Source organism: Mytilus edulis, chromosome 7, assembly GCF_963676685.1.
Source record: "Mytilus edulis chromosome 7, xbMytEdul2.2, whole genome shotgun sequence".
NCBI classification, from domain to species: Eukaryota; Metazoa; Mollusca; class Bivalvia; order Mytilida; family Mytilidae; genus Mytilus; species Mytilus edulis.
In genome coordinates this window covers 22,494,928-22,521,952 of record NC_092350.1, presented here as the reverse complement: position 1 = coordinate 22,521,952, position 27,025 = coordinate 22,494,928, and the positions used below count along the sequence as shown (strand labels likewise).

The window sequence follows — 27,025 nt, the reverse complement described above, 5'->3', positions numbered from 1 at the left end:
TTTCATTTTACATTTCTATCATTTAGTTTAGCTTATAATTACATAATGATGCTTTTTCCTATATAATCCATACAAAATGTGTCATTTTGTCACAACCCGTAACTTTAGAAAATGCGCGGTGACCTATTATTTCAATTATATTTTTGAACATATATCAATAGATACTACGTTTTGGCAAAGTGTGAACAAATTCGATCATTTCTAATTTAGTCTCCCATACCACCTTAAATGTATTTTCTGAACAGTTGTTGTAATTCACATTGCCTTAACTATCCTCTATAATAACCTTTGCAACCGTTTGCTTGTAAAATGTTACAAATTCTCTTTAACAAGCACTTGCTAATGAAGTTGAAAAATGAAGGACAATCATTATTTTTTTCATTTCACAAAACAATACACCAAAAACTCACATCACTATACATACATTTTATATCAACATCGATTTAATTGATAAACCATACGCAACATGAGACGAAAGGATATGATTTATACGTTACCAGGATCACAGGCATCACTAAAAAAAAACACACAGGCAGTATAATTACCACATCAACCTCCAAAACCAGTCTTCTACAAAAACACAGGCGTACACGCAAGGACTAAAAGCAACGATTAAAGAATAATTCAGATGACCTGACAAATGCTAAGTTTTTTTTTTAGCTTACGCGCACACAAATTTCACTGATACCTTGATAGATCATTTGTCGTCAATCAACATAATTATCAACAGTACAAATATAAACTGAATAAGCACTTACAAGAACAAGGTGCTAATAATCAAAAATGGCACAATTTAAAAAGCATGATCAAAATGCCATCTTTATTAAAAGAAGCAAGCTGAGGGAGCTACATGTGTTTTTGGAGACTCCTGCTCAATAAAACAGTCAGATCAAAACAGCACTATTAACTGGTGCCATAGTTGTCTTTCTCATCAAAGAAATCTGCTTGAATCAGACATAATATGAAAGGTAATGAACAACATGACGATCGTAAGTATCAACATTTCTTTTTTGGGGATACTTTCATTGTTTTTGTACATCAGCTTCTAATCAAGTTAATCCTCGATGTCTGCACTTGAGTTTGATTTAGGTTGCCTAAGCTATGGATAATGGTGTTGATGAAGATTCAAATCACCCTGTCTCTTCATTTAAAATTTTTATTGATGAAATTTGAAACTGTAACTTTTCACTTTTTCATAAAAGGACACAATGTATGTGATGATATTCAGGTGAACTGTGAATACTTGTGTTTACCAAAACCACGTGTACTGTCAGACGATTCAACTTTACTTTCGTATACATGTGTTTGTCCAGATAACAAGAATATATCACACAACGGTCACACATGCGTTCCTAAAGGTAAGACTATTTTGATATTGTCACTTTTCAAATAAGGCAGTTTTCTCAATAATACAGTTTGCAATTTGTATATGGTATATATATTTATATGGATCATTTGTTACGATTAAAATGTTTGGCATTAAAATCAAAACCCAGTAGGAAACCACGAAAACGATATCATAACCAAAAGGAAAAGACGACTAGACAATTAACGGCAGTAAATAAGAAAACTTAAGATCGAGCAATAATTAATACCAACCCCATCAAACACCCAAGGTTAACTAAGTCTTTGTGCCCGATGAAATTGCAATACTGAAGTATATCAGCCAAATTATTTCATTATGTTTTTGAAATTCATGCCCAATGTAAGTTTATCCATTTGAATAAAGAAAAATGTATGAATTACTGTAAAAAGTAAAATCACAAAAATACTGAACTCCGAGGAAAATTTAAAACGAAAAGTCCCTAATCAAATGGCAAAATAAAATGACAAAACACATCAAAATAAGTTTCAGATATGAATACAGATTATCCGTCAACTGTAGTGACGACAATGACAACACCAGAGAGAACTGTCACCGATGACAACAACATACTAACTGCACAAGCATCGGCTGAATCGCAACCAACATCCATTTAGACACTTAGATCTGATGAAAGTAGAATATTATTATAGTATAAAATCATTTTTTTGTGTTTTAAAAGAACAAAAGAGGAATTTGAGTTTATGTAAATCACACATCATATAAGAACCAGTGTTTAATGATAAACGAAAAAAACAATATATTAGGTCAATGAGATAACTACTACACAGAACAAATAGACGAATAGACAGCAGTAAATCAGAAAACTTAAGATCGAACAATAATTAAAACCAACCCCATCAAACCCCGATGGTGAAATCGCGTACACCGGCTAAACTAGTACATTTTGTTTGTTTATTTCGTCAGTCTTTATGCCCAATGAAATCAAAATACTGAAGTATATAAGCCAAATTATTTCATTGTGTTTTTAAAATCCATACCCTGATGTAAATTGATCCGTTTGAATAAAGAATAATGTATGAATAACTGTTAGTTTCAGATATGGATACAACTGAAGTGACGACAATGACAACAACAGAGAGAACTGTAACCGATAACAACAACATACTAACTACACAATCATCGGCTGAATCCCAATCAACATCCATGACGACACTTCGAGCTGATAAAAGTAAAATATCATTATCATACTAAGTTATTTTTTGTGTGTTAAAAAAAGAACAAAAATGGATTTTGAGTTTATATAAATGAACTCGATAGAACAATCACATATCATATTCGAACCAGTGTTTCATAATAAACGAAAAAACAATATATTGGGTCAATGAGGCAGCAATCACAAGGCAGATAAGATCGGTCAAGGTCAACATAATTTTTTAAGGGTAGATTGCACCAAAATCTAGACAAGTTATTGCTATAGCCAAAGATCTGCCATCAACACTATATTCTTGAAAATTAAACAACGTTCAGACAACCTTTTTTTCGAAAATCAAGAAGTATTACAAATCTATCAGATAAAATATTCGTTATACTTCATACATTAATTAGTCGGATTTCTGTATTTATAAGCTGTGTTGTATGATATATGAGAAATCTTATAAACTTCAAAATATAAAGGATACAAACTCTATTAATAAAACAGAAGTGCAAAAAAATCCAAAATATTCATATCTTTGAGGTCTTGGCACTTTTTTGAAGTGTGAATATGGCCCAAACCAAAATTATCCGTTTCTTCAAGTTGTTTTGTACAAAGATGACGATTTAATGAAAAGATATTCTTTGGTCATGCCATGTCTCATGCCTATCTTTCTTAAATACTATGGGTAAAATTGACATATGGCCAAATATATCCGTTTCGCTATGTTTAGGACTTCACTTCACAGAAACGAACTATAATATAACAATGGCCATTTTCCTTTTCATTTTAAATACAATCAAGTTAACGTTTCAATCACAACTATATGGCAACAATCATATTTATATATATATTTAGAACTCACGATCAACTCAACATGCCAAAATACTTATGAGTGCAGTGGAAAACTTTTATGCATAGATGGTATTTGTCAGTGTTGTAAACAGTTTGTTTGGAATGGAACTATTTGTGTCAAAAGTAAGATGTTTTATACACTAGTGAAATAGATTATGAAACCAGCATATTTTCCATATGTATTTGTTTTTTTTGTTTTTTTTTTATTAGAGAATAAGATTCTTATTGATTGTTTTATGTCATATGATACAAGTTATGATTTGGTATTTGGAATGTTCAGTCTACTGCAAGTCACACTATCTGGACAATGTCTTGTTGGTTTTTTATATATATATATATATGTGTGTGTGTTTGTAAAGAAGAAAGCAATTTTTTTAACTTTTTCATCTTGTACAAATACTTGAATTTCCAAAAACAGTAGTCTTTGACCTTTGTGCATCGTGTCGCAAGGTTCATATGAGCCAATCTCCATTTTGCGGTACAAGCTACTTCAATCATTAAAAAAATAAGTAAGAGAGCGAAAAGCTGCCTTGGTGTTGTTCTGTTCTTATCTATCTTTCTCCACGAGTAACCCTGATGAACATGAAGAGAAACAGAATATTCTTGCTAAAATATAGGTTATTGTCTTTATTTTGTGGTGAATCTGTCATTTTGAATGTTTCTTACCATTAAAATCGTATGTTACTTGTCATCCGTCAATCTTGGTTGCCAGATTATTGAACAGTTTATCCTGTGTACATAAATGAACCTTTGTTTTGAAAATAAAATTTTCCAGATAGCACAAATATGAAAAAAGATTGACTCTTAAACCGCACACGATTCCTTGCATATATCATGAACAAAGAACCATAAATCATGGATCCACGTTGGATGAAAAGAAATCGTTCTCAATTTTTATAAGGTATTTATTATTGTTTAGTGTTCCACAAACGTTTTTCTTTCAAGTTTTACTTATCAAAACTTCATTATTTGTTGTTCACTCAGAGAAAGAAATGGGCAAAGCTTGCACAGATTCAGAAGAATGTCAAGACGATTTGAACTGTATAAATAGTAGATGCAGTTGCAACCGCTCAACATATTGGAACGGTATAAGGTGTGCCCGAAGTAAGTTTTTATTAGTGATTTTATAAATAGTTTTCTAAAATAATTATTTATATAAAAAAAAAGAATCTGAGTGAACTCTTGTATGTGATGCATGGTTGGTAGTTTATGCAATGTTGGAGACGCTTACCCTTTCAAAACACAAAGTCTCGCTCTTTTTAGAGTTAATGTGTTTTCCCGCAGTTATTTTCTTTGGTTTGTATATTTAGAGAAAAAAAATACTCTGCAAAGATAAAAGGTTTAGAATTTGGTTCGCTACACACGTTAAGTCTACATAAGACAAATAAGTGGATAACGAGTTTTCAGTATGGGTTCAAATATGTTGCTACTTATTTGAACAAGTTCAGAATTTGAGAACTTTTCAAATTTTCAACACAATTACAATATCGTGCCACACACACACATCCATACATTTATACTCCATTATTGACATTCTTACCTATTATGTCTGTTTGTGTTGTTTACACATCGTTGTCAATGTCAATATAATGGAATTTGATGCAACTGTTATATAAGTAAAAAGATTTAGCTAGCTTTAAAACCAGGTTTATTTCACCACATAAGAAAATGCCAAAAAAGTCAGAAATATGACAGTTGTTATCCATTCGTTTGATGTGTTACAGCTTTTGATTTTGCCATTTGATTAGGAAACTTCCTTTTTGAATTTTCGGAGTTCAGTATTTTTGTGATTTTACTTTTTATAAAGTTTAAAAAATGTTTGTTTAATACCCAGCCATTTTGTACTTCCTATATATCTGCGAACCGTTTTGTAGAATTACCTTCTGAATGTGAGGATATCTCTAGTGATAAGGATGGTGTATATTTGGTCTACCCTAAAGGCAAAATGACGTCTCGTAAAATATTTGTTTACTGCATCATGAGCGGAAACAAGAAATGGACAGTAAGTATAAATATAAAATAAATAGACCTTATTCAGTATCATGAATAATCCTATATACCAGGTTTTAAATGTTATGCTTGGGCCAGAAGCGCATTTCGACTACATAAGACACGAATAAAAAAGTTAAAAAAAACCCAAATAAATTATGAAATTGAAAAGCATTCAAAACCAAAAATGTCTAAAAGTTGTGCAGCCAAAGTTATCTTTTCCGGAGACCTTAGTACTCCAAAACCAAAGTTGTGTAAACAGTTAATTTATAAATATGACCATATCAAAGATAATTCAATATGGCAGCATGTTTTCAGAAAATAGGTTATTTTCTTTTCGAACAATGTTTTCATATCTCCATACACTTTCAATAAAGTTACAAAAATGTTAATTGAGTTGCAAAAAAAATCAAAGTGATGGAAATCACTCATGTAAAGATTAGAAGAGTAGTTTGAATAATTTCATATTAAGGTATGGTGAGGAAAACGAACATTAATAAAGCACTATTGCTGAAAATTGCATTAACAGAAGGTCTTTAGAAGGAAAAGTGTTTTTCCAGTATGAGAATGAAATGAGCTCATTTAAATAAATAATATGGGTTTCTTAATTTGCACAATTTTATTTAAATTCCAGTTTATATATCAAAATAATGTCGCCTGTTCTGAACATGTTTTTTTGAGAAAAAAAAAACAATTGCAAATCAAAAATTCTTCTTGTAAGTTGAAACATAGATTATATGACATTGAAGATTAAAAAGTTGTAGAGTGCCTTTTGATAAATTTTTATTTTTCAACACATGGCATTGAAAATGTACTTTTTTGATGTAAACAAATTAAAAAAAAATATTGTGTTAAAATGTGGATTCTTTCTTGATTGGAAAAATATATATTCCTTCTAATAATGATTAAAATAGACATAATGATTGATGGGGAATAAATTAATAAACAATGGTTTGTTATAATTAAAAGTTTTATAAATTTTAAAACTGTTTCAAGCCAATTCCTGATGATAAAAAATAAGTGAACGAATCTAATTTGTTGATAAATTACAGATGATTATTAGAAATTTATTAACTAAATTATTGGCCTTACTTGAATAGCTTTTAAATATTCATATTTATATTCATATTTCATTTTTTTTTAAATCTTGTTAATCCACTAATCATTTATCATTCAGACATGATTTACAGAACTACTTTATGTATTTTAGATCAAAAGTATTAGTAATAGTCAACACATAAATCTATCATCCTTATATATATCAAACATCTAATATATACATGTGTGTATTCAATTATGAGGTCAAATATTTGTATATTGAGATGTTCTGTATAATTATGTAAGACTGAGGTTGATAAGTAATGTGGTCAATTTGGTTGACAGTTTAGGAGATGGGGCATTGTAATTAAAGGTCCACCTTGTCTCTGATTGTGTGGTGATAATGACAGTTGTCAATACCCAATTTTATCAATACCGAATTACCTGATCAAAATGTTTTGAAAAAAAGCCTGAACATCAACACACCTTAATAACATACATTCTTGAAAGAATTGCTCCAAAAATGTACCCATTTTTTCAGTTCATATGTGTATTATGTGCACATACATGAGAACTATAGGGAATTATATTTCAGTGTGAATACATTTAGTAATAGTAGCTAACCTGTCGTGTTGTTAGGGAGGCCAGTGCCTTAGTCAAGATTTAGAAACAAGTTTTAATCTTTCCAAAAACTAGCATTCAAGTGACAGAATAATGAAGCTTTATCTTAAAACAAGCAGAATCTATAAAGATAATTATAGAATAACTAATCCAAGAATTCAAATAGAGAAAAATATACAACAAGTGACCGAACAACACATTAATTCACGAAATAGCGTAGCGCAAGAGTTAATTATCAGTGTTGTTCGATCACGAGTTGAATTTTTTTCGATATTTGAATTCTTTAATCAGTTATTCTTTTTATTACATTGACAAATGGCATTTTTTAAAAGAAATTAATGTAAAACATGTAAGGAACTATATCTTTTTTCTACGCGTTCACAATTTGCTTTGATCCACCGTTATAGACGTTTTGACAACGCATATTATTGCATGACGTCAGAGAGTGAAATAACCACGTTTATTTCACATGTGAAATTATCGGTTTTTATCTAACTGGGAAATCTATGTAATTCATTGCAACCAATGTAAGAAAAGTAGATAAATGATCACGAATGATTATATTGTTCAATATCAACGATGTAGCAAAGTTTAGTATCCTTAAAGGACCTAAAACATTGTAGGCTGTGTTTTGTGTGTTATTCTTTCCTTTCAATTAAAAATTGATTTTAAAAATAATAATTGAAATACTAAAGAACTCTATAATTTAAAAAGTGGACAGGTTGATGAGATCTTATAAATAAAACTTTAAACCGTTTTCAAATCCGGATTCACTCATTTTTGGTTTTCCTTGTGAGTTTTTGGTATGTTTAAGTTGAAAGCACCTGTATTTATGTTTTATTTTTGCACACAGGTAATACAGAAGAGAACTGATGGATCTATGGACTTTTACAGAACATGGTCGGAATATTCAAACGGATTTGGAAGAGTAGATAAAGACCATTGGCTAGGTCATTACTTTTTCTATGATAGTTTGAACAATATGACCACGTAAATCTTATTAAAGTGAAGAAATATTTATTATGGTGTCACTATGACATTAGCTTGGCCTGAGTATTTTAAGAATTCATTTTACTCACAGCTCATGACAGGATTAATTATGTACAAACAACAGTTTTACCCCCTAGACATGTCTTCGATATCAAAAAGAGAAGGAATAATTTGGCCATAACATCAAATGTATTTTAAGCTGACTGTAATTTCAAGAATCAAATGTTTAATCCTAAAAGCTTAATAACACAAAAACTTTTAATTTTACAATACACCCTTAAACGCCCTTCAAAGACACAAAAAAATAAATAGAAATTCTCGCAAAATCTGGATTTTTGTGGTCTTGCATCTGATTAGAACTAACATAGAGCACAGCAGTTGCCAAGAAAGATTTATACACACTAAATTGATTATGGTATCTATCAATCAACTAAAACCCATCTCCCCGAAAAAACACAACATTTGGCAGACGCTTGTGGCTTATTTTTATATTCATTTATTTCATTAAGCCGAAGTGTTCCTGCAATTAGCCTATTTTGCTTAAATTCTATATCGCCATCAAATGACGTCATAGTCAGTTTGTTTAACCAAGGCTTGCTTTATATTCATAATTCAGAATGACTTCCTTCACAAACTAAATGAATGATATTAAACATCGTGAAACAAATTATCGTTCTGGTTATGACTGTTATTCATATCTAGATAGAAGAAGATCCTTATTTTTGCAGCCTCTACATGTCTACCGTAATTACAAGCGTCTTATATGTTGCACTTTGTAAATACAGCTGTTTCTCAAACCACGCCTCTTTTGGGGAGATCTTGAATATGCATAGAAAATTAATTTTGTTTACATACTGGTTCCCAGTTATGCTATCTGTGTTCCATCTCAAATAGACATTACTTGGGAATGTTACCAGTAAATATACACATGCATATTGTTTACATGGAAATCTGTGGTAACCCTTCATTCGAGGTAGGGGTAGTTAAGAAAATTAGTGTTAGTTTAAACTCTGAAAAGTTCAGGGCATATAAACTTTGAAAATATGCCGCACAGCCCTATATTTTGACCTTGGAAAACAATTGTAGTGTATATGAACTTTCAATTCTAGGATAAGATTTTTTCAAAACTTCATAGTAAAAGTGGTACAGTTTTAGCCGTAAAAGGAGTTCCTATGGGAAATTGCATTGTCAATATTTACAGAAATGCAACCTTAAACCCCTGCGAAAATTAACATAAAATTGTATTTATATAAATATATGTTTACCGATATATAGTTGTGATTATCTGAATATATATAAATAGTATTTGTTGAATTATATATTTGTTAGCTCTTTTTCGAATGCAAGGAATTGAAAAGTGGTATCTCTTTCTCTATAAATATTTTAATATGAGTGTCACTGATGAGTCCTAGATGAAACGCGCGTCTGGCGTACTAAATTATAATCCTGGTACCTTTGATAACTATCTCTCTCTAAAAAAAATTTACCTTGCAGTCTAATACTTAAAAAAAACTATATTAATTTTCAAAAGTTACACATAACAGGCATTTTTTATGCATAGACGTATTAAACATGGTTTTGTACTAATTTCCCTTTTAAAAATTATTTCAGGAAACGAGAATATTTACCGTTTATCACAAGATGGCACACATGAACTAAGCATTGTCTTAGTAGATTGGGAAGGAAATCTAATGGAAGCTAACTATTCTAAATTTGCAGTAAAGAGTGAAGAAGACAACTACTCACTCAGTGTGTCAGGATACTCGGGAAACGCAGGTTTGACAAATTTATTGAGGTCTTTAAAAACATATTGCCAGTATTCATAAAAGGCAAGCAAAAATCATTATAACTTAAGAAGCGATTACATCACACCTGATATCCATTATGTTTAGAATGTTAGAAATAACCCCAATTGAGATATATTAATGCTTATTGTTATAGTCCCATGATCGACAGTTCAAAGGGTTATAGGAGAAAACTGTTTAATGTTTTTACGACCAACACCTCAGTCACAGATATGAAACTTTAGGAAACTATCCAGTTTTCAAAACTGAATTGATTTTTTTCGAAAAACTAAGGATTTTTCTTATCCCAGACAAAGATTACCGTAGCCGTATTTGGCACAACTTTTTGGCATTTTGGGTCCTCAATGCGCTTCAACTTTGTACTTGTTTGGCTTTATAACTATTTTGATCTGAGTGTCACAGATGAATCACAGATGAGTTGTTTCTGACCATGTAAAATTAACTTTTATATTCATGAAAGGTAACATTCTGAAAAAAAAGCCAGATAATTTAATTTAAGATCTATTGATGATGTTCTTTCCATTAACACAAACTCAATCTTTTTTGATTGGGCTCCATTAATATACATGTAATGAATATGGATAACACCAGTTTACTCGGAACTACACATACTTGGGTTCACTATTACATATGTACATTCGGAAGACTACTGCGTCATATCATGGAATTCCGGGTTTCCCCATCATATATTTGACAGTCATATTATAGTTGCTATCCTGATCGGACGTCCCCATTTGATGAGCGGCCTAAAAGATAACCATTGACTCAAGCCTAGGATTGTGATATTATAGGTAATCTATTGCATACACTATAAAATCATTACAGTGGTGTCAGAAGTCGGCACGAATCCACTGATTTACACTGGTAATCGGTGACATCCATTCGCGCCATAATTTCATATTTTTTCTTTTTTTTCGCGAGAGGAAAACCTTTGTTGCTTCTCTCCCGCGATTGTATTATTTCATGGCGCGCTGATTTATCAGTACTTTTGATATTTGCGCGAGTGATATATTCGTTTCATATTTATATTGTGATTATCAGACTATCCGTGTGATAAAAAATCCCATCCCCCTTTTTGTAACACATTTACAAAATACACAGATTTGCATACACCTTGAGAATAAGATAAAAATAACCTTATAAACAAACTACTAGAGGATAGTTTTTGATTATCTATTTGGTTTATTTCAGGCTTTGTTTATTTATATAAATACAAATCAACACATTTTTCATTCATTGATATTCCGTTGAGCGTCAGATCTTCTGATGCCAGATATCATTTATAAATTTTTCTTTTGTTTTTCATAAATTATTGATACAATTGTGTGCGTCAGATCTTCTAATGTCATAGTTGTTATCAAATTATTTTTTTTTCATTTTGTTAATTTTTACCGTCTGAAAAGTGTTCACTCATTAAAGAATGTGTTGATAATAAACTGGTACTGTACTACTATCTGTTGTGAATTGTGTATACATACATCATTGTTTACAATTTCATACCTGTGTTTAAATTTTAAAAAATCTGAGTTTAAGAATTGGTATATTTGATATTAAAAAGAAAGACAAATATAAACATATTTGATTGTGTCACTTATATGTTTATTTACATGTATGCATATGTGAAAGTTTTGAATATTTAGGTCCCTTGACTTATATGATGATATACACAGGGTTATTAAAATTATTTAATTCCTGAAGTAGCTTTGCGCGTCAGATCCTCTGATGTCATAGGTGTTTTCAGATTTTGTTTTTTTTTTGCTATACTTTTGTTTTCATTGGAAAATCAGAACACAATCAGTATACTATTTTTTTCTGAAATTGTTGATTGTAGGTACAGGTGTTTGTGATTTTGTGTTGGGATTTGTGTTGTGTTACACAGTTATATTGTATATATTTTGTGTGTAATTCCTTGTAATTTTCGTTTTTTGTAAAGCTTTTATTGTAATCTTAGTAAATTACAACTAAACTCAAAGTATGAGTAGTTCAAGTCATTTTGACGGAACAGCGACGCTCGGATGGTCCCTGCTAAAAGCTGATATTGAGTCTATAGCTTTTGTGAAAGGATGGCATAGTGAACAAAAATTACAAACATTGGTATCGAGAATTACCGGGAAAGCATTCAAGTTCTATGAGAACAGGTCAAATACAGTACAAGCAGACTATGAAACATTGTGCGAACTCTTTAACGACCGATTTGACACAGTGGGCTATCCATTACTCATGTTGAAACATCTAGAGAATATCTTTCCATATCCAGATGAGTTATTGGACGAATTTACAGACAGGATTGAAGAGTTAGTAGAAGGGGCATTTCAAAATGAATCAGAAAATGCAAAAGAACATCTGGTCATAAAGTACCTCACTAATGCCTGTTGTGAGGAGGAAGGGAAAGAGTTAGTGAAAGCAGTCGCCGAAGGTTCTGTTAATGTAGCAAAAAGTTATCTTTGTGTATTGGCAAAATGTAATAGATATTTAAAGCTCAATAGTTTATGGGAACCTGAAATGGAAAACAAAAGAGATGATCCCAATTTACAGATTGAAAAGAATGAAGACCAGGATCCAATGGTCAAAAACCAGGGAAGAGAGGAATTTGTTGATTTAGATGAGAACGTTGACACAGTACAAGTACAAAACGACGAACCAGAACTGTATACCCCTTCTAAACATTTGAGTGAAGTGGAATGTAATGGAACTATGGAAAATGATGGAGCTGATACCAATTTGATGATAGAAAAGACGGAAGACCACAGTCCCGTAATGTTAGGACAAAGAAAAGAGCAAACACCTCATAAAGGAGAAACAATTGAGAAAGTATCAAACCCTGCAAAAGAATACTATACAACACCATACCATTCCAAAGATGTGATGGCGGATGCAGTATACAAAATGGAAAGTCCAAGTCCAAAGTACGAACCAGATTGGTTAAGTGAAGATGATGAAAAAATACAGTCAGAGGAAAGTCCCAGTCACAACTACAAACCAGATGCAATATGTGATGCAGATGAAGAAGAGCAAACACTACCTACAACTCCCCAATGTTTAAATAAACCGAACATTAATGGTGGATTAAAGATAAACGAAAGAAAAGTCAAAGTCAAAGAACAGACGGAGTCCCCAAGGTTAATTACACGACAAAAGCTCCATTTTATGGTTCAGTCAATTGTCAATGAAAATAACAAATTGAATAGAAAGATATTATCAAACAGACGGGAACGAATACCAGAGGAAGACAACAACCTTAGTGCAGAAGCTTGTATTCAAAAGTACGACGAGGCCAAACAAACTCAGACCAAATATGAACCAGGAGAAAACAAGGACACTAAAATTGAAGAAAAGAGAACTTTGTCATCAAAATATGAAATAAAAAGAGCTTCATGTCAGAGTCGGTTAAATCACCATGAGTTAAAAATGCTCAGTGACATCATTGACCGATTAGCTCCAACTTATGTTTATCGTTCAGATAAGTGGCTGACTAGTGAACTGAAGAGTAGGAAATATCGTTATTGGACAACACCACCAATGGTTGATGAAAGAAATACAGGAGAAACTGATAGTGAAAGGAAACGACAGATTGCTGTTCAAGGAAGTCAACAATATTTCCACGGCACCATGTGTTACCATCCCAAAGAACAGACTTTAAAGACAGAACATTTCACCCAAACTGACAAAGAATTATTCCGGATAGATGTCAGTCATGAAAGAAAGGAGACAAAAAGTCAGAGTACGCAAACAACGGTTGATTTACAAATGGTTGATGGCAAAGACAAAAAATGGACATATGATTTCACACAACAAACAATCAATGAAAAATGTGAACATCAAATGGACATACATGTAGGGGAAAAGAAAAAAGGAAACAACAGGGAAGAAATAATGCATAACAATCTGACCAATGGTAAACGGGAAACAGAAACTGAAAAGAAATTTTACAAAGTGACTCGATCATCCAAGACGAAGACGAAGAAAAGCAATGTTGTTCAGAAGATAAAATTAGAAAAACGGAAGTTGATCTACCTAAGAGGAAATAAGGAGACACACTCAAGGAAAACAATTCCAACTACTTCGAGAACACTTATAAGAAGAAAAGAACGACTTGATACGCCAGCTCTACAGAAAACCATGAGTAGGTTTAGAAAGGGACTTCAAAAACCAACAACAAAGCAAATGAATAAAAGAATACATTGTACTACAGTTGGAAAATTAGTAAGAAATACGAACACTTACAGCACTGATATCAACCATGAATGTTTGGTAACAGACACACAGTTTAGCGGTTCTACAGCATTTGAGAAAGACAAGTGGTCCTTATTTGCTACCTGACTGTTTGTATTTTCTAAAGTTCTTCTTAGATTTTATTGTAAATATATGTGTAGTTTATATTTTGTATTATCTATATTGAATGCTGTATATTTTTATAATGCATATGTCATGTACAAAATGTAAGCATGTATTTGCGTTGCTTCATAATTCTCGTTTGTCATTTGTTTGCATTTCAGACATCTTTTATTTTTTAAACGAATATTTGTTGAGAGTGAATATTAATAAGGAAAGTAAAAAAAAAAAAAACCGTAATAAACATGTTTTCTGTTTGAAAGTCTACGATAATTTCAGCTTTTGCTTCGATTATGCCGGTATAACAACTGTATTTGTTATAGAAACCAATGTGGAATTAAGAACAAAGAAGTATAATATTAGATTGCTGATCATTTTGATAGGAGAGGGAAGAAGTGGAAAGGATATTTATTTGATATTTTACGTTGAAGTTTATCCAGACACACATCAATGACCATCAGACAGTTAATCCGAAATTGTAGGATTCGTTCTGTGAAACAGCACATGGTTGGCATACATATTCAAAGCCCTGATATTATTTTGATCATTCATCTTTACAGTATATGACTATGCGTTATTCTCAGTAGATGAATTGTATACAGTCCTTGTTTGGCGATTTCAAGATGTCGTACTGAAAGCTGTGTCATCAATATTTTGTACAAGACTTTTAAAAATAAGCCTGTCATGATAAATTTTGTATATATATATAGAGAGACCGAGATTCTTTTGTATATGCGTGTACAGATGGGAAAGGTTAGCTGCGTTTCATAAAATTAAGGAATATATATAGCGTTATATTGCATAACATTGGAGAAAATATTTACATGTATCCACTACAACTTTACTGACTATAGTGAATTTCAATTAAAGGATGTATTTATTCATGTTATTCGAACTTAAACTATAGACAGTTCATACAAATTAGTGCTGGTATATAAAAGAAAGTGCCATGACTTCATTCTACAGAACGGGTTCATTTCTATGAAAGAGGGAGGAATGTAATGAATATGGATAACACCAGTTTACTCGGAACTACACATACTTGGGTTCACTATTACATATGTACATTCGGAAGACTACTGCGTCATATCATGGAATTCCGGGTTTCCCCATCATATATTTGACAGTCATATTATAGTTGCTATCCTGATCGGACGTCCCCATTTGATGAGCGGCCTGAAAGATAACCATTGACTCAAGCCTAGGATTGTTATATTTAGGTAATATAACACATACACATAACCCTATAAAATCATTACATACACTCCAAAATCAAAAATTAAACAAACAACAGACAAGACTCATCAATGTTGCTCGAATAAAAAAATGTAAAAAGGCTAAATACAGTAGGAAGTTGAAAAGCATTGAGGACCAAAAGTTTCTAAAAGTTTTGCCAAATACAGCTAAGGGAATCTATTCCATGAGGTAGAAAACCCTTTGTATTTCAAAACAGTTAATTTATAATTAAGACCATAGCAATGATAATTCATGTCAACACAGAAGTGTTGACTACTGGGCTTGCAGCTGCTACTAAGACTTTATAAAACGTGACCAGTGTGATGAAAAAAAAGCTGATGAACCAGGGTTGTGTAAAATAAAACGAAAAAAAAAGTTAATCGGAATATTCCAAGACCTTATTGATAAGTAGTCCGTTTCAACTTCATTAATATGGCACTATAGTCTTGAAGTATAGATTCTATAGGTACTGACTTTGTTTATCATTTTAATAACCTTTTATAGCGATCTTTCATTTGTCTTTTTAAATTGTTACTTTTATTGCTTTATTTATTTTTCTTTATATCCATTTGACGTGGCTCGGTACTTATACATTCCTTCATTGTGTTATTATGCAATGATAATTTTTTGTATTCTTGTCTTTCGTTTTTGTTTATGTGCTTTGTCTATATGCCTTTTTGTTTGTCTTTGTTGGCATGTTTGTTTGTTTTATAGTGATTAAGATTATAACACAATGGTGACTGCTGTACCCCTAAAACTTATCTAATAATCAGGCAATATCATGGGCTCATAGTTTCACTAGGAGAAGATATTATATAGCAGGCGGAGGAATGTACCAACAAATAGTCTGATAGGTCAATATTATATATCAGGCGATAGTATGGAGTTAAAGTTGATCTGATAATGCAATATTATCTACTAGTATGTATCAGATGATGATATAGGCTTAATTCATTTCTGATACTGCAATATTATGTATTTATCAGTCGATTATATTAGCTAATAGCTGCCCTGACGGTTTAATTGAATCTCTTTTATCTGGCATGGTATGGGTTTATAGCTACTCTGATGGTTCAATACTATCTATTTATCAGGCGATAATGAGAAGCTAACAACTGCTCTGATGGTGTAATATTATCTTTTGTATCCGGTATGGCATGAGTTAACAGGCGAAGCAGGAACTTTCTATACTTACTGTTTATATCTGCATATTTGTATAAACATTGTTGTTATAAGTGATCAGTATCGTTAGTATAGAACAGACTGTCCCTGGGCGATGGTACTGGCTTACAGCTTCTCTGATAGTGAAATATTATCTACTTATCAATGGAAGTGCACTGTGTGATGTTATCTATATATAAGTGGATGGTATTGGCGAACAGTTGCTCTGGTAGTGCAATCTATAATACCAATTAATATGACTGATCGCTTTTCCGTCTTCCTTATGAAATAAATAAATCTGTCTCTCTGCCATATAGGAAGTATGAAGATTGTTGTATTTTTATCCTCTCAAATAATTATTCACAATTGATTAATTGAGTATGGCTGTTGTGTTATTTGTAAAATTTAAACCATCGTAACCTTTCAGTATTCCTTGTATTTAAATGATTAAATCTGGCATTTAGATTTAATGCTTAGATTTTCTCCCTTCATGCCAAATTTCATAAAAATGTAATTTTCTTAACTTTATTTAATGTGTTCAAATATAAAAACGTCCTTCTTACGAATTTCATGGGTGATTCAATCGGAAAAGGGGATTTCACATTGGTCTGATGGTGTGGGCTAACATCTGCTCTGATAGTGTTCTGATAGTGCATATCTATTTATTTGGGAATTTATCCAACATTGGCTCTGAAAGTGTAAGATGGTAATTTTATCAGGGAATGGTGTGGGCTTAAAGTTGCTCTGATATTTTAATATAAAATATTCATAATGGAAAGTCATGGACTAACAGCTGCTGCTATAATTAAATCGTATCTATTGACTAGGTGATGGTATGGACTACCACAACTCCAAATCATTCTATACAAAAGATCGAGACAACAAGAATGGATGTGCTGTCAACAGACATGGTGGTTGGTGGTATGACAACTGTTACCTGGCAAACCTAAATGGGAGGTATAATGGGACAATAAATGAATCTGGAAAATATACAGGACTAGTATGGTGTAAATGGAAAAGGGACTATTCTTTAAAGGCAACGCTGATGATGATCAGAAGGAAATAGTAAATACATAATGACTTGAGTGAAAGAAACCAACTTATAATACTTTGCTTAATAAATATTCTTCTAATTTGTTCCCAATAAGCTTCCAGTGTGCCGGTAATCAAATGATTGACATTTGAAAGCACTGCTGCAGGATATTATGCGTTAAAAGGTAATGCTGACTACACATCTTTGCACCTATTTGTGTTGGAGTTCACCCACTTCAGTTGTTGAAGTGGACAAGCCAATTCACTGCAATCTTTTATATAAAATAGACAGTATGAACATGTCTTCCAATATTCCATTAAAATGCACAATACCAAAGCTGCATATTTGTTCTTTGGGGTTTTAAAAACATCATGGCATATTTTTAAACATTTTAAATCTACACATTTGAAAACTTTGGGTATTTGTCCTGAAAATTAGTAAGCCCTTAGAACAATTTGACCAAAACCAAATCTCTTGTAATTATGCATACAGTTTTTTTTCCATAGTTCTTTTTTAATCTACTTTGTAAAATATGTAATTTTGTTAAATTTTACTACAAAACGTTTGCATTTAAATTATATTTTGCTGGTGAGACAAAGAAAACACTTGTTTCTATCAAGCAAAATACGCAAATACAACTGGATAAATCAATTATCAGGTTATCCATATATTTAGTGTTAATAATTAGCTGTTTTACACAATATGTATAAGCAGGAAGTAATACTATGTTTGTGAAGGAGGATGTAAATATCTAAATTAAAAGTTCACTGATAAACAAGTTTTCTCAAATAAATGTTGGAACAATAAATTCATATCTTGAAGAATGATTTCTAGGTTCAAATACTCTATGAACAATAATAAAATTTTGTAACGCTACTTATATTTTATTTAATCATTATATCATATAGTTTTTAGTGTAATAAACATAACAAGCATTAGTTGTATAATATTTGGATACTGAATTTTAAAAATACCTGGTCAACTGTAAGTTTTTTTTACCAAAAAAACAAATAAATCAATATCGTTACAACCATTGAAAATGATTACTATTTTTTGTTAATTTTGTCTTTAGAAGCAGATTCTTTATGGACAGACTTTTAACACTAAATAAGAATATAAAAGTTTATGTAAATATATGCAATTACTTAAACAAAACTAGAAGAAGTAACTGTATCACAGTCTTAAAATGGACGGAAGAATAAAATCACAAAATAATCAATTACTATAAATTTGACGTAAATCAGTTTTCAAGTCCATTCAATCACAGCATTGGTGTCTTAGTATCAGGATAAAGACTGTAGGGAACTTGGTCATCAGTTGATGATTCATTTTGTTCCGTCACTCGGTATGGGGACTTTGGTCTTTGACCTGATGCTGGTCTTTCTGAAGTTGTCATCTCCAGATCTATTTCTTGACCAGAGGATTCTGCAGTCCTATGTGATGTGAATTCAGGTGTCCAGTTCTTTAAATCATTTGATTTTGGTCTTTTTGGCTTAAACTTTGGTGGACGGTTAGAGCCTTTCAATGGATCTGGCATGGCAAATGCTGTTGCAAGTGAAGGAATTACCCAGTTTTCAGGATAATCCTCTTTGGCATCCTTACTACGCTTTCTCTTCTCTTTGCCTTCTATGCTGGACTTTTCAGGATGGAAATTTTTTTCTAGTTGAGCTGGTTTCCTGTTTCTCCCTTGTGAATCTGGTGTAATTCCCTTTGCCTTAAGGCCCTCAGACTTCATGATAACAGGAGCCGTTGTTAAACCTCCAACTGTGTCAGATTCAGTTGGTTCCAGAGATTTTGGCTCAAACACTGGTTTAGCATTTGGTTGTAGAGGCTCTGGACTGACTGATGCGTTGTTAAAAAGAGGAAACTCTGATACAAATGGTCGTCTCCATCCTTTCTGGGGCTCTGCTTTGCCATCTTTTTCTGGGAATAAAATTAAGCCCTGAAAGAAAGAACTTTGTAGTATCAGTATCAGTAAAATGAAAACACGATGATCTTTTATATACAAATCATTAGCTCATTGGAAAATGGTGGGCTATGTTTGGTATAGCATAGTGCATATATTCATCAAAATTTCCAATGATTTCAAAATACCTTTATTTTTGTAGTATTGATCAAGTCTTCAATTGTGACATCATCAAAAGTATCATCTCTATAATATTTACAATACATAACACCATGGAGCAACAACTGCGTACTATTAGAGAATACCTGATTTCACCTGAAGTTCCATGTGAACTTCCTGTTGCTCAATCTTTCATTGCAGTGTTTTGTGCATGTTTTCTTTTGAAATTTGTCTTTAGGATCTGGTTTTGTTTCTTTTGAGTTGAATTTCTTCCTTACTGTTAATTCAGAAATTATTGTCTGCATTTATCAATGTGATTTTCATTTTAGCGATATTGAGAATAATCCTGCTTAGTTTATAGAAACAATTTTAAAATGTGTGTCTTCCTGCGGACTGTAACCTTGCAAACTAGCACATTAAAAATCTTGCTCAGCATTTTGGTCAAGTACAAAGGAGGGTTAATACTCATATTACATTTACATGTTCTTGTTCTGACTGCATTTAATTCATTTCTGGACTTTTATAAACAGCTGTACATCATCATCATCATGATACAAATGTGAGTAAATTTAATTCTTTTATCATTTTCAAAATCCTCCCTATCAGAATCCATGGTCTACTTATGTATAAACTGTATACTCCAGGAGATGACCTCAACATTTTATTTCTGATTTCTGTTAACTGTTGTGTAACTATCTAACTGATTTCAACCTATTATCATTCTTCAGGAATATTTAATTTTTAAGTTACCTTGTCAACAGATGATTCATTGGCATCACTGTCAAAAGGTCCAGTTTTACCTATAAAAAGATACAAACAAAAAATATATTTTTTTAACATCTTACCTGATTCACCAATTTCCCCGTAAAAATTATAGTGAGAGGTAAAAGAGCAATTTATGTTTCAAGAAATAATAAATTGGATTTTATTTTTTTAAGTCCTTTCTGATCAAACACTTCCTCAACTGTTTTGGTTCTTAGATTCCAAATATTCATCTTTGAGAATTCCTGTTGAAGGTAAATCCAGAAAAGCGCTTCAAACCAATGCAAATTATAAAGTGTTCTTTTCGTTTTGAAATAAACGAAAATAAACAGATACATGTGCAATGTTTCAATTACAATTATTCTATATGATTTCATATCAAAATTTATTAGAATCTTAATGTACATCATTGTTTACCTATTACATACAGATGTAAAAAGTTTTATTTCAGGATTAACCCAGTAAAAAAAAAGAACTTCCTTTCAGACATTTACTTTTGGGCTGCCTATTTTTTTAATAAGAAAAAGTGAACAAGCTGAGCATATCTGCAATCATTTAAATCTCCAATATAGGTTCAATTGAAGTTTTCCTTGATATGGTTCTTAATGACATCAAGTCAAGGAAGTTTGGGCGCATTACGTTTGTGCGCATTTGGGGATTAAATAATTTTACGTTTGCGTGCAGCTTTTTATTAAATTTGCGCTTTTAGCTTACAGGTAAAAAAGGTATCAATATAAATATAGATAATAAAAAAATATAAATGACTATAATTTGTTAATTTCCATAACAAATATGACTATAAATCAGTAACTTTGAAAATATATTTTAAATCAAATAATATTGTCATACTGAATTCTAAGTTAAAATATAAAGTGTTCATGGTAAATTGGCTGGACAATTTTTTTTTAATAATAATCAGAACAAATACAATATGTCTTTCCACAGTAAAGGGGAAAGACCTAATAATAATCAGAACAAATACAATAGGTCTTTCCACAGAAAAATGGAAAGACCTAATATTATCATAACCTGTTTTTACCTGAGTTTACCTATCAAATAAATGGGTGCAATTGTAAATCAAAACCTGCCCGCAAAAGTAATGATTTTTGCGTGCAAATGTAATGGTAATGCACGCAAATGTAATACAACGGAAAGTTTTGTGTCCTATTTTCACAAAATTGAACCTAACTGGCTTCTTATAAGGAATTTGTTTCCAATAATTTGTTCTTGCAGAAGTTTTAACCAAGGAAAGATACTTATATTATTTCAACATATATTGTTACAATTAAAGCTAATGTGAATGACCATCTGATAGACATTTTCAACTTAGGAAAAATCAACCACAATTTCCATTTAAAAAAAAAAACTGTCCAATATTACTACTACTGGCAACAAACAACACATATCAATATAATCTTTTAAAAATTTACCATCAGTAAAAACAAGGCTTCCGAAATTGATATCTCCCATACTGGCCTCTGAGGATTCAGATCTTAGTGATGTCAGGGAATCGTTGATTTTTCTCTTTAGAATGTGCTTCTCTACCCATCTAAAATGGCCACTGAAACACAAAACATAACATTTATTTACTGTATCAAATTAACAAAAGTTAACTATTTTCTAAAAATTGCATTACATTCTATTTATAAAAAAAACAAAAAAAAGATGTTAAGGTACACTATCCCTAAGCACTATAATTTCAAGGTTTTCTCAATTTCTCAAAGTTTTTGTATATCCCTCTATTCAAAACAAAAATCTCATGTACTAGTAGCTTTTTTTCAGAATTATTACAATATACAGATGCATATATAAGAATAAAATCATATGAATGTTAAATTCAATCATCAGAATGACTTTGTATTTAGGGTTTCCAGAACTTGAACTTGTCAATGATACAAAGATGACATACCTCTTTTTGACTTTACGTCTGTAGAGAGCTGCTAGTATTATAAACAGGAACATCAATCCCCCCACCACACCAACGGCTACTATCCATGGTTTAAAGTCACATTTAGGATCATCCTGTGGACATGCACATTTGTATCCGTTGACCTGGTTGTAACATACATGGGGTTCCGTACAAGGAGAGGACAAGCACTCGTCTATTTCAGTTTCACAATGTATTCCTGTATACCCTGGTTTACATGTACATCTGTAATACTTGTCGAAGTCCTCAGCTCTGTTTGTATGCTGACAGGGATATGGACCTAAAGAACTGTCATTCTTACCTAAAACAGAAAAAATGTATCCTGTTATACATCTGTAATGTATTCTCAGTTTCTTTGTATGCAAGTTCAGATGAATATAAGTGATAAAAGGTAAAAATACCAAAAGTTCTTGGTCTCTTTGTAAACCAGATAATGATCTTTTCATTTTAAAACCTGATCATTCAACAAATTTGTTATAACGACGTTAACGATAAAAAGAGAAAGTGTAAGTGAAAATAAAAATAGTTGAAATGAATATAAAATTAAAATATTAAGTCAATGAAGATATAAACGGTGGTTGGCTGCTATTCACACACGTCTAATTGGAGGTTCTGAGTGGTATCATTAAAGAGATGATGAGAGTGGATGATTAAATGTTCGGTTTAATTTCCCATCATGTTTAAGTAAAATTACCTTCACAAATTCCTTCATTATGGCAAGGTGACTCCATGATGATGAATCTAATGGTAACAACATTTGATGAAGCATTATGGGTATCGTTGATATATATTTTGATTTCATCATATCCAGAAAACAACATAGCTTGGTCATAACTGATGCTGTAATAAATCCATGACATATTCTTCCCAGCATAAGGTAATGTATGGCTAAAGTTACCACAAGGTAGGCTGTTCACCTGAAAGATATCATAATACCGGTGATGTTTTAACTTCCAATATCAATACTTTTTTTTATTTCCAAAATCATGAATATTCTTGTAAGGCCTTTCCAGGTTGTTACAAGACCTATTTTAACAAGAATGTGTCCTTAGTACACAGATGCTCCACTAAAACTGTCATTTTCTATGTTTAGTGAACCATGAAATTGGGATCAAAAATCTTATTTGTCATTTAAAATAGAAAGATCATATTATAGGGAACAGTAGTGTTAAGTTTCATGTTGATTGGACTTCATGTTAATCAAAAACTACCTTGCCCCAAAACATTAACCTGTAACTTGCCCTATCATTTTCTATGTTCAGTGGACCGTGAAATTGGGATAAAAAATCTAATTTGACATTTAAATAAGAATGATCATATATATCATAGGGAACATGTGTGCTAAGTTTCAAGTTGATTGGACTTCAAGTTCACCAAAAACTACCTTGACCCAAAACTTTAACCTGAAACTTGCACTATCATATTTAATGTCCAGTGAACCATGAAATTGGGGTAAAAAATCTAATTTGGCATTTAAATTACAAAAATCATATCATAGGGAACATGTGTACTTATAGTTTGTTTCTAGTTGATTGGACTTCAACTTCATCAAAAACTACCGAGGCCAAGACTTTAACCTGAAGTAGGACAGATGAACAGAAGGACTGAATGTCACACAGACCAGAAAACATTATGCCCCTTCTATTATTGTAGGTGGGGCATAAAAAAACTGAATACCCCATCGGTCCTGTTAACATTCTTTCAAAATTAAGCAGTTCTTTCAGAAGATGATTACAATTCAAAGGACAGGCACTCAGAAGATGGTGACATAAAGTATTTTAACAACATTGGATCACATAATGGTAAGATAAAAAATAGTTGATCAATAACTAATAGGCCATCTTCAGTCAGATTTGATGTAGGTAATCAATTCTATGACCAGGTTCTCCTCTCCTTACTTTTCCTATGTTAGTTTATACATTCTTACCTGTGGACTTACTGTACATGGCTGCACATCAAAAGGTATGGTAGAATTCTCTGTCAGTGTGTGGTTACCATGTAATGGTTCATTCACCTCAATATGGAGGCTATCACTTCTATCAATATCATAGGCACCAATCAGTGCTGTAAACGTCTCGTTCCATTTCTCTTTGTTAAATATATTCATCTGTTCTAAATATACCTAAAAGTGATACAAAATATACTTTAAAAATTATTTCATGTGGAGAAATAGTTGATCTACAATTATTTCAAAAATCCCTTCATAAAAATAATGAAGTTTAATATAAAATTTCATAGATTTAATAAATATTTTTCAGTGTGGAAAATCAGGCAATTTTGTTATTTAATGCTTTCTTTTGTGGAATAAAGACTATGATTACTAATATATTTATCAAAATGCACATACTTTAATGTAAAAGGTATAGCAGAATGAAAATATCAATTTATGCAATGTCACTAAACCAAATTACATAACTTAGGTTTCTGGAAGAAAACCAAAACATATTAATCAATCTTTCCCCTCTTTCTTATCTTAGAGGTATATATTTATTTTAAAGTTTAATTCATTACCAGTCATGTTCATGTACATTTGATTTAGTATAAAATATAACTAAAGGGTTTTCACACCTTTATTTACATGTAGTATAATTCAAAATTACCTCAATGGGTTCTGTAGGATCCAAATCTAAGACAGACCGACCATACTGTGTAACAAACATGACTGGAGGGTCGTTAACATCTATAACATTGATGGTCACTGTGACTGGTGTGTCAGCTGGTGGAATGTCTGGATCTGATTGGTTCTCCTTTAGTATGATAGGGATAGATTCCACTCCATAACAATCTTTACAAGGTGTATACAGCAGGCTATAAAAAATTAAAAAATCAAAACTCATTAAACATAAAATATTCACACCAAAAAACAAACACACTCAGGGGGTACTTAAATCAAAGAACTACAAATCATTACAAAATCAGTTTGCTGTTTCCGTGTATACATTAAAGCAAAACATGGATCATCTCACAAGTGATCTTTGAAATCTGAGTATAAACCCTAATTTGGTAAACATGTTAGAAAATTCACATGATTGTGTTCTCAGTTTCAAGTTAACGCATGTGACTAAACTTCATGATAAACCATCTTTAACCAAAACTTAAAGCTGATATGGCATGGACAGCTGCACTTCCAAACAGATGAATAGACATACTTGGTGGAAGAAACATACGGTTATCCCTCTGTTACTGTTGATGGTGCATAAAAACAAGGTCACCGCTTAGGACATATCTATACAATAACTGTACAAGAAATGAAAGAATAAAGGAAAGAGTGATTAATAATGTGATGAACAATGTAAACAAACAGTACCTTTCCCTGCCAAATTCCTTCAGAGCAGATGGTTTTCACTTTTATTTATAATTTGGACTTACATTCCATCTTCAGTTAGTAGTGGTTCTGACATTTTATACCCAGTAAAACTGTCATCTAAAATAAACTGAATCTCTTCTCCTTCATCATCAAATGCCTGTAAGGGATACTGTAGGGTACCTAGAAAACCATATATACAATGTCATATACTCTTCCTAACTTAGAATTAATTGCTCTTGAAAATTAAGACCATTGAATGAATTTCTGTATCAGGCAGCATGATAGTATTCCATTATTTTATAAGATATAATATTTTCAAAAGATATTTAATGAAAAATATTTCATGGAGATCTTCATTTTCATACTAAAACACTAGTTGTAATGGATCCTAGAAAGTGGAATAACAGGTATTCACAATGTGCTAAAATTAAGTCCTCTGTAAATGAGGCCTCAAACAATTGGGGGTTTTCCTCAATCCATGAAAATTGGTATTATAAAAACTTAATGAATCTAACGTGACGGTACCCAAATTGCACCTATTTTGACAGTTTTTTCAACTAAGTTTTTTTATGATCAAGACAAAAATTTCCATTTTGTGTTTATTTTGTAGCCGTATCCTTCTTTATTATAAAGGTACACCAATTTGATTATCAATCCATAAGGAATCATAGAAAAATTGGTCTGAACTTACCTCCAAACCATCCCAGATTCTGTAATGAGGAGTACCCAAATTGCATCCATGCTTAAATTTGCATCGTCAAAAGTCGATTAACAGAGCTTTTGTTTATTTTTTTCAAATATTTTGAACAATTGGATATTTGTCCATGCTTACTCTTCATTTTTTAAGAAAAGGATACTTGAAACGTATTGTATTTGTTAATTTTAAAAAGATGACGTTTTGATGACGTCGCATGGCGACGTTTCAGTACATTTTGCTTTTTCAGTAAACACTTCATCTGTTGATAAATATTGTAAACGTTTTGTGTATATCTAAATATTTTTACCTATGTTGAAAGACGTGCATAGTTTCAAATCATAAAAATACCATTTTTTTAGTCTCTAGGAAATCTTGTTAGATTTTCGCTGATATTTTTGATAAATAGGTGCAATTTGGGTACTCGGTGCAATTTGGGTACCGTTACGTTACAGTTTAATTTAGTATTAATTAAGTGTGTTATGCTACCCAAGAGTAATGTCAAGCAGATGTATCAGAACACTCACACATACAACGTCTCTGGTACCGTATAGCGGGTTATTTTTATCGTATGTAAAATTTCACGATTTTCATTGAATAAGGTATACAAAATATTTTGTCGGATTCAAAACTTTTATCAATACCTTTGCATGTACACTTTTAAATTAATGGAATTTATTTTGGCCATTTT

At 31.7% G+C, this 27,025-nt stretch overlaps 2 protein-coding genes across 2 annotated transcripts in view; one reads left to right on the top strand and one right to left on the bottom strand.

Moving 5' to 3' along the window:
* The window catches only part of LOC139481086 (very low-density lipoprotein receptor-like), a 37,538-nt gene extending 19,021 nt beyond the window's left edge, over positions 1 to 18,517 (top strand). The window contains exons 11-18 of the mRNA XM_071264176.1: positions 1,203 to 1,358; positions 2,424 to 2,555; positions 3,378 to 3,497; positions 4,359 to 4,478; positions 5,249 to 5,376; positions 7,876 to 7,972; positions 9,624 to 9,788; positions 17,374 to 18,517. Of these exons, the coding sequence (XP_071120277.1) occupies positions 1,203 to 1,358; positions 2,424 to 2,555; positions 3,378 to 3,497; positions 4,359 to 4,478; positions 5,249 to 5,376; positions 7,876 to 7,972; positions 9,624 to 9,788; positions 17,374 to 17,612 (1,157 nt within the window). The 3' untranslated portion in view covers positions 17,613 to 18,517. The remainder of the gene's footprint in view (positions 1 to 1,202; positions 1,359 to 2,423; positions 2,556 to 3,377; positions 3,498 to 4,358; positions 4,479 to 5,248; positions 5,377 to 7,875; positions 7,973 to 9,623; positions 9,789 to 17,373) is intronic.
* Positions 18,518 to 18,688: 171 nt separating this feature from the next.
* LOC139483021 (uncharacterized) overlaps positions 18,689 to 27,025 on the bottom strand; it is a 136,689-nt gene continuing 128,352 nt past the window's right edge. Inside the window, exons 131-138 of the mRNA XM_071267050.1 lie at positions 25,703 to 25,820; positions 24,934 to 25,141; positions 24,261 to 24,455; positions 23,028 to 23,250; positions 22,316 to 22,634; positions 21,837 to 21,967; positions 20,395 to 20,444; positions 18,689 to 19,521 (exon numbers count right to left, since the gene is read on the bottom strand). Coding sequence (XP_071123151.1) covers positions 18,841 to 19,521; positions 20,395 to 20,444; positions 21,837 to 21,967; positions 22,316 to 22,634; positions 23,028 to 23,250; positions 24,261 to 24,455; positions 24,934 to 25,141; positions 25,703 to 25,820 — 1,925 coding nt within the window. The 3' untranslated portion in view covers positions 18,689 to 18,840. The remainder of the gene's footprint in view (positions 19,522 to 20,394; positions 20,445 to 21,836; positions 21,968 to 22,315; positions 22,635 to 23,027; positions 23,251 to 24,260; positions 24,456 to 24,933; positions 25,142 to 25,702; positions 25,821 to 27,025) is intronic.